Source organism: Lipotes vexillifer, unplaced genomic scaffold (genome assembly GCF_000442215.2).
Source record: "Lipotes vexillifer unplaced genomic scaffold, Lipotes_vexillifer_v1.1 scaffold152, whole genome shotgun sequence".
Classification (NCBI taxonomy): domain Eukaryota; kingdom Metazoa; phylum Chordata; class Mammalia; order Artiodactyla; family Lipotidae; genus Lipotes; species Lipotes vexillifer.
The window spans coordinates 496,428-504,190 of NW_006795886.1; the positions used below are offsets into that span (position 1 = coordinate 496,428).

At 44.0% G+C, this 7,763-nt stretch overlaps 1 protein-coding gene across 1 annotated transcript in view; it reads right to left on the minus strand.

Moving 5' to 3' along the window:
* The window catches only part of DRP2 (dystrophin related protein 2), a 28,236-nt gene that overhangs the window by 9,641 nt on the left and 10,832 nt on the right, over positions 1–7,763 (minus strand). Inside the window, exons 6-12 of the mRNA XM_007467956.1 lie at positions 7,431–7,577; positions 6,906–6,984; positions 5,156–5,216; positions 4,780–4,841; positions 3,243–3,317; positions 2,110–2,311; positions 1,802–1,887 (exon numbers count right to left, since the gene is read on the minus strand). Of these exons, the coding sequence (XP_007468018.1) occupies positions 1,802–1,887; positions 2,110–2,311; positions 3,243–3,317; positions 4,780–4,841; positions 5,156–5,216; positions 6,906–6,984; positions 7,431–7,577 (712 nt within the window). The remainder of the gene's footprint in view (positions 1–1,801; positions 1,888–2,109; positions 2,312–3,242; positions 3,318–4,779; positions 4,842–5,155; positions 5,217–6,905; positions 6,985–7,430; positions 7,578–7,763) is intronic.

Here is a 7,763-nt window from a genome sequence, read left to right on the forward strand (position 1 = left end):
ATGACTTTTGTGGAATACCTAAAGGTCCATCCCTGACCTTCTAGAAGTCCAGAAGTTCTAAAAGCAGCACTCCTCTGGGTTCAGAGAGAAAAAAGTGAGTCAGACACAAAGACAGAGAGCGTCAGAAAGAGAAGGGGAGAGAGGGGTGAAGACAGAGAGCAAGCTGTGTGTGAGAGCGGTGCCAGACACAGATATGACACTGCTGGGAAAACAAAGTCTCAAGAAGCAAGATGAAGGGGTGTGGGATTCAAGGGTGCCTGAATATGAGTTGCAGTCAGTGTGCCCTATCCCCTCCTGTTCATGTAGCCCATGTAGTCTGATACTGCAGTAATCTCTCAGTTATCCACACAAATGAAAAGAAACACTGGCATGGATAATCCAAAAAAAGGGGATAATTCAAAACATTTGATCATCTAAGAATTCACTCTAAATCATTGTGGAACAGACTATGGTACTTATATATTTGAGCATCGTCTATATCTGCCCTTGTGGGAACTCCCCCGTCCCACCCCAACTTTAGAAAACCTTCTCCAAAGGTTCTTGTCTGTCCGTTTCATACCTCACCTAAGGCCCAGAAATGGAACAAAACCAAAAGGCAGAGGGCCTGGGGTTTATTTCTGGATCCATTACTGACTAGCTTGTAAAACCTTGGGTAAGTCATGAACCTCTCTATGCTGCAGTTTCCTTACTTATAAACGGAGACTAAATCATCACTGTCCATCCCGTCTCAAAGGAACATTGGGAGAAATAAATTATATCATAGATATGAACATACTTTGAAAAGTCTTCTTCCCTGTAAATCTTTCCTAGATGGCTGTCCTCACTCTTCTGTGATCTGATATAGCACATATCCTTTGCCATTCAGATTATTCTAATTAGCACTCTAAAAAATGCTTTCTGTGTACTTCTGTATCCTCTTCTGGACTGTAAACCACTTGAGGCGGGGACCATGTCTAACTGGACCTTGTACTCACCACATGTAGCACAGTGGTCAACGCACATTAAACACTTGACACTAATGATGCTGTTGCAGAAAAATGCAAAATGCTGTACAAATGATGGAGGATGGAGGGGAAAGCAAAGGTACTGTACACCAGAGAGGTTCAAACCTACAGAATTACATGTTATCCACCTCCCAGATAATGGGGATTATTGCACACCACCCATGTTATCACATGGGAAGTCTCCAACAGAATGTGTGACGTCGTTTTTTTTAATTAATGTATAGCTTTTTATTTTATTTCAGATGCCCGTGTTGATGATGCAGGTTCTCAGGAAACCCCCAAAACTATAAATGCCTTTCAAAGCTTTTGACAGTCAGGGTAAATTGAACAGTTCTCAGTGATGTATTATATAGTAAAACCCATTCCATTTATAAAAACCAGCACACACCTGCCTCGTAAACAATAAAACTGTCCTCTTCCACATTTGTGTGATGTGGTTTGAGCTTCAGATTGGGAGAGGGCTAAGCCTGATAGGCCAAAGGGAAATGGAATTAGAAAGTCCAGGTCCTGGGTATCCCAGGATCCCAACTCAGATCCCCATCAAGTAATTACACCAGATCAGAAGAAACCAATGCCCTTGAAGTAACAGTGGGAATAATAACAGGCCTTAGACCCATTTTGGCCTTTGGCTGTTGTGGATTCTTTGCAATAGTTTGGACCAGGAAGCATTACAAGGTAGCCTGAGTAGCCCTTTGCTGAGTCATAAGACTCATCTTCTGCTTATCTTAGACTTTTCTTCCTCCCACCACACCTCTCCCTCCACATAACTCTACTCCAAACTTTGGAGTTGTACTCACACTGCAGTTTTTCCTTCACATCTGTGCCACACAGGCATGCAATGCCAGTCTTAAAGGACAATGCCCGCATCTTTCCACTGCGACCACTAGGTTTAAAAGAAGAGACTGAGAATATGAATATCTGTAAAGGGTTAACATCTTGGCAGTCATGTCCCTCACAGGGTTGATCTCAGCAGGGCTCTGTGCCAGCCATGCCCCAAGCTGAGCTGAGTCCAAGTGCACCAGGGGAGCAATTCCTTCCCACCATGCCCACTCCAGATGTCCCACTGAATTTCACCATGGAGGCTGTCAGGACTGCAAGCCCTTACCTATCAAAAACATTGAGGAGCCAGTTGAGGCTCATGTCCACACAGAGTGGCACGTTGACAAGGATGCCTCTTTCCTCCTCCAGTCGTTCATATAAGGCAGTGAGGCAGTGAATGACCTCCACCACATCCATTACATGCTCACTGGCCTGCAGATCATGCTCATTGAAGATCTCCAGGGCTGTGGTTAAAGTTACCAGGTCCACTGGGAAGGAAAGGAGAGAAGGAGAAAGTATAGCCAAAAGTAGAACCCCAGGGACTAGACAGGAAGATATGGCCACCAGCATCACCAAATCTGACTCAATCTCCAGACTAACCATTTGTAAGTATGAAACAAGCTTGCCCTTTACCAAGACCCTCAACCCAAGTAAGGAGAAGGCAGCAGAAGGCCCCCTAAATTAACCCCAAATGTTTCTATACCCAAATGATTCTTGACATCAGCTTCAAGAAGATGGTGGGATTTGGGTAAACTCCCAGGGGTTGAATACCATTTTTTTTAACTTTCTTTGTCTTTACATGCATTTCAACTGCAAATAAGTTGGTCTGTGAACCCCATTCTGAAAACCTAGACACTGGTTATGAAGGCTCAGGTATGCCTGGGTAAATGTGACATAACTCAGGAGGATTTTTTAACTACCTCCAATGCTGGAATCAGCCTAGCCAGATAACCTGGTCCAGGAAGACTGAATGGACAGTGTCTCAGAGAAAAGACAGAAGGCACATTATATCTGCAGCCATGTTGTCCCCTAACCACTGGCATTCACTTCAACAGTTCTGCTGCTACATCCAATAACCCCAAGGTGGTGAAAGAACAGAAGCCTCCAGTGGCTCCAAACCATTTGCTGGGATACTTCTTGCCATAAAACACTTGCTTGATTATCCTTTTTGGGCAGGGAAGAAGGTAAAAGGAAGAGGATAGCTGTGGGTTAATTTGGAAATAAGTCTGGGGGTTGGGGAAAATAGAAGGGCCCTGGAAAAATCAGATGTCCACAGCCAGCATATCCCAGCCTTTGGAGAGTCCCCACAAAGCCAATATACAACACCGGACAGGTGGGATGAAAGTGGGAAACAGTCAACAGTTGAGGAAGGGTAGGAGTGGGATGAAGGCTATAAGGGAAGTATAATAGGAGACTTACAACGCAGTGCCTTCTGGACTCTGCGTAGCTTCATGGCAGTGCGGTAAGCTGAGAACTTAATGTTGTTCAGATCAGCTGCAGAGAATGGAAAGAGACCCACTCAGATCAGGGAAATGCAAATTAAAACCACAACAAGATACCATGTTACACCTGCCAGATTGGCAAAAAATAAAAGTCTGACAATAGCAAGTGTCAGCAAAGATGTGGATTAATGAGAATTGCTGGTGGAAGTGTAAACTGATACAATCACACTGGAAAACAACTTGGTATTACCTAGTAAAATTGAACATTCATATATTCTACGACCCAGCCAGCTATATATCCTAGAGCAGTGATTTTCACATGTTTTGTTTGTTTGTTTGACCAAGCAGCATAGTTCTTGTTAGCTCCAAACTAGAAATGACCGAAATGTCCATCAACAGTAGAATGGTTGAGGAACCTGTGGTATATACAATGGAACACTCCATGGCAGTGAAAATGAATGAACTATAGTCACATGCATCAATATGGGTAAAATTTACAACATAATAGTGAGTCTCTCTTGGTAGTCAAAGATAAGGCACATGAGAGTCATATTTGTAGCCTGGATAGTATCTTTCAAAGAAGCTCTAGTACACATCTATAAGCATAATTACCTAATGTGATGATAAAATCGTCAGGGAGAGTATAGAGCTTCCAGTTGAGGGAGGTGCAGAGGGGAAAGGAAAGAAGGCTACTGGAAAAAGCACAAGCACTCACTTCCACCCTCACCTGCTTGTTGAATAGGATTCCCTTCTATATTTTTTAATTTATTTTTTATTGAAATAACATTGGTTTATAACATTTTGTAACTTTCATGTGAACAACATTTTATTTCTACTGCTGTATACCCTACAAAGTGCTCACCACCAAGATTTAATTTCCATCTGTCACCATACAGTTGAACCCCTTTACCCATTTCAACTTCCCCCTACCCTTTCCTCTCTGGTAACCACTACTCTGTTCTTGGTATTTATGTGTTTGTTTTGGTTTTGTTCATTTATTTTGATTGTCTCTTTTTATATTCCACATACAAATGGAATCATATGGTATTTGTCTTTCTACTCATGTCACTCAGCATAATATCCTCAAGGTCCATCCGTATTGTCACATGTGGCAAGATTTCATCTTTCTTATGGCTGAGTGTGTGTGTGTGTGTGTGTGTGTGTGTGTGTGTGTGTGTGTCATCCAGCTATCCCGCTTCTGGGTATTTATTCAAAGAATATAAAAACACTAATTCAAAAGGATATATGCACTCCTATGTTCATCACAGCACTATTTACAATAGCCAAGACATGAAAACAACCTAAGTGCCTGTAGACAGATGAATGGATAAATAGGATATGGTATGTATATATATATATATATATATATACATATATATATATATATATATATATATATATATATAATATATATACACACACACACACACAATGGAATACTACTCCGTTATATTCTTATAGGACAAAGGCAACTGTATAGATCTCCACACTATACAGGAAATTTGAATTCTTACCTAGGGTTTGGTATAACTCAGTCATCTTGGGATGGTCCCAGCATGTGGTCTGAGCCTGGTGGCTACAAACAAAAGCATCAATAGTGCCAGGGTCTATACCACCCCCAACCCCTCAAACACACATGCACACACCCCTCAGCGATAGGTTGGATGCAAGGAGCAACAGGATCTGAGGGTGAACCCTGAGGATCCCAAAGCACAAGGGTTCACCTTTACCAGGTAGAATCTTGAGCTCTTGAGATGAGTAGGAAGAAAAACTGGAGTGGATGGAGGAATCCCAACAGGTAAGGGGTAAGAGGGATAGATAGAAAAAAAGACAGGAAAAGGAGGGGGTGGGCAGGTGACTGACCCTTTTCCAATTCAGATGGTCACTCACTTGATATAGTAGGGAACTTTATTGGGTGAAATTGCTCTTTCCCAAGGAACCTGAACAGAGGCTGGTGAGGGAGAAGAGAAAGAGAAAGAAGCTGACCACTAATGCTCTTCAAGCCCCTGGTTACTCCCCTGCTCTATCCCCTCAAAGAAGTAATTAAGCCCAAAAGGGGATGCCTGACTCTCATTGCCAGCTCTTAACAGCCCCTGAGCATGGGGTAAACACTTTGAAGGAACACACTTCTCTCTCTGACGTTTGGGTGAGAGAAGGAGAAGAGGTTGTCACTGATACCCTCATGTGCCAGAGACATGACAAGGGCATGAACAGGTGGCCTTGGCCACCCTATCTTCTCCCTGAGCTGTCTGCCATTTTATCCATTCAGCAGAAGGCAGCTGGTGTGCTGCTGTGGATATGAATTGGACTCTACTTTCCTCATGTGGCTCAAAGCCCTTCCCCCAGAAGGTCAAGCTTCTCGGTCCTGTGGGACAATGGGGAATGGGACTGCTCAATCCTCTCTGGTGAGGAACTCTGGAAAAGGATGTCTCTCTCTGCTCTGTGTCTTTAACATCCAGATGCTCCAGGAGAGGCTCAGTCACCTGGCCAACCTCCTCATTGCAGTTTCCCTGGGTACAAGAGCCTTCTGCAGGTATATCTGCATGGCAGTGATTATAATTCAATAGTTCTAATCACCATTAACATTGATTAAGTTCCTACTATGTGCCAGTTACTCTGCTGAATGCTCTGTGTGCATATCTAATTTTCATATCTGTACATTCCCACTATCTCCACTGCTGCCACCCTGATCTGGGTCACCATCATCCCTCATCTAGATTGTTGCAATATGCATCCTAATAGGTCTCCTTCCCCCCACTCTTGCCCCCCCAACACTCTGTTAAAACATAAGTCAGATCATGTCATCCCTCTGCTCAAATCCCTGCAATCGTTCTCCATTCCATTCAGAATAAAATCCCAAGTTCTTACCATAGCCCTCCAGGTCCTCCATGCTCTGGCCTCCTGCTCCCATTCTGACCTCTTTCTCTCTCCCCTCGTCACTCACTTCTACACTGGCCTCCTTGCTGTTCCTCAGGTATGCCCCTGCCTTAAGGTCCTGGAAGTTGTTGTTCCCTCTGCTCTTCCCTAAGATATCCACATGGCTCATTCCTTCACCTCCTTGAGGTTTCCACTCAGTTGCCTCCCTCATTAAGTCCAGCACCCCCTAATTCACGTCTTCTCTGCTTTACTTTTTTTCCATAGCACTTGTCACCGATTGACTTTATGTATATTTTACTTATTTGTTTATGGTATGGCTTCCTCCTGTAGAATGTAAGCTCTCCACGTCCAAGGATTTTTGTCTCTTTTGTTCACTGATGTAGCCCCAGTACCTCGAACAGTACCTGGCCCACAGTAGGCCATCAAGAAATATTGTTGGAACAATAAAGTCATTTAATTCCCATAACTCTACCAGCTATGTAATATTTTCCCTCTTTTTACATATGGGAAAATTGAGGTTCAAAAAGGTTAAGCTATTTTGTTCAAGCTTGCACAGATATAAAGTCGAGCAGCTGTGACTCAGATCCAGGTCTCTCTGACTCAAGAGCCTGCCCTTTTAACCACTACACTACACTGTTTTATCCTACTGCTTCTTAGATGCCAAGGTACATTCCGCTCCCACTAGGCCCCCAAGGGACAAGAGTAGACCCTCTTGGAAGGTGGCTGAGTTTCTACCAAGTGAAGCACAGTTTGTCTCACATACAGGAGAGGAAGTGCTGTGACCCAGGTCCAAAGTCCCGGTGGGCATCCTGGAGCTGCTTAAGTCTCTCACCAACTGACACCTATGGAAAGAAGATTCAAGAAGTCAGTGGACTCATTCCAGATATCCAGGGTAGGATTTCCACATGCCTCTGGCAATCTCTGTGAATTCCCTCAGAGGCTGCCTCTTCAGTTTCAGATCCTCCCAACATTCACCCAAATCCTAGCCTTCCCATGGCACTCCCAGGGGTCAGAGAAGAGCATCCCTAATTCCAGGCCACCCTGGACACCCTTCATCTGCTCCTGTCTACCCTGAGGGGCAGACAGGCCCCTCTCATACCATTTTAATCACTTCCTGCAGTTTAGAGGTTGAGAAGCCTGTTTCCTGGCCCCAAATTCTCTACAACTCTTTTCCCACATAGATTCCATTTCAATGCCCCTTCACTTCCTTTGGGCCTGGGTAAGTTGCCCTCCAAGCCTAGTTATACCAAGCCTTTTCCTCATGCCTCACTCCAGGCTTCTCTTTTACCTGCAGCTGTTTCCACCGGATGTTGATCTGCTCCAGGGCCCGGGAGTTCTCCATTGACAAGTGCACATCAGAAATGGCAAGTTGATGGGCCAGATCATTCACCAACTTCACTCCATCTTTCATGGGGAAGAATTCTTCTTTGAATAGCTATAGAACCAAAACCCAAGTGCCACAGTAGGTAGAAAATAGGAAAGAGGAACCATTAGTCATTTTGTTTTAATAGCGCAACCTCAGTGCTTGCCTATTAGGGCAACCAGACTAAGGTGTGTGTGTGTGCGGGCATTGTCCTTATCCTCTTCTTTTTCTACTCTCAGAAGACACCAGGGAAAGAGA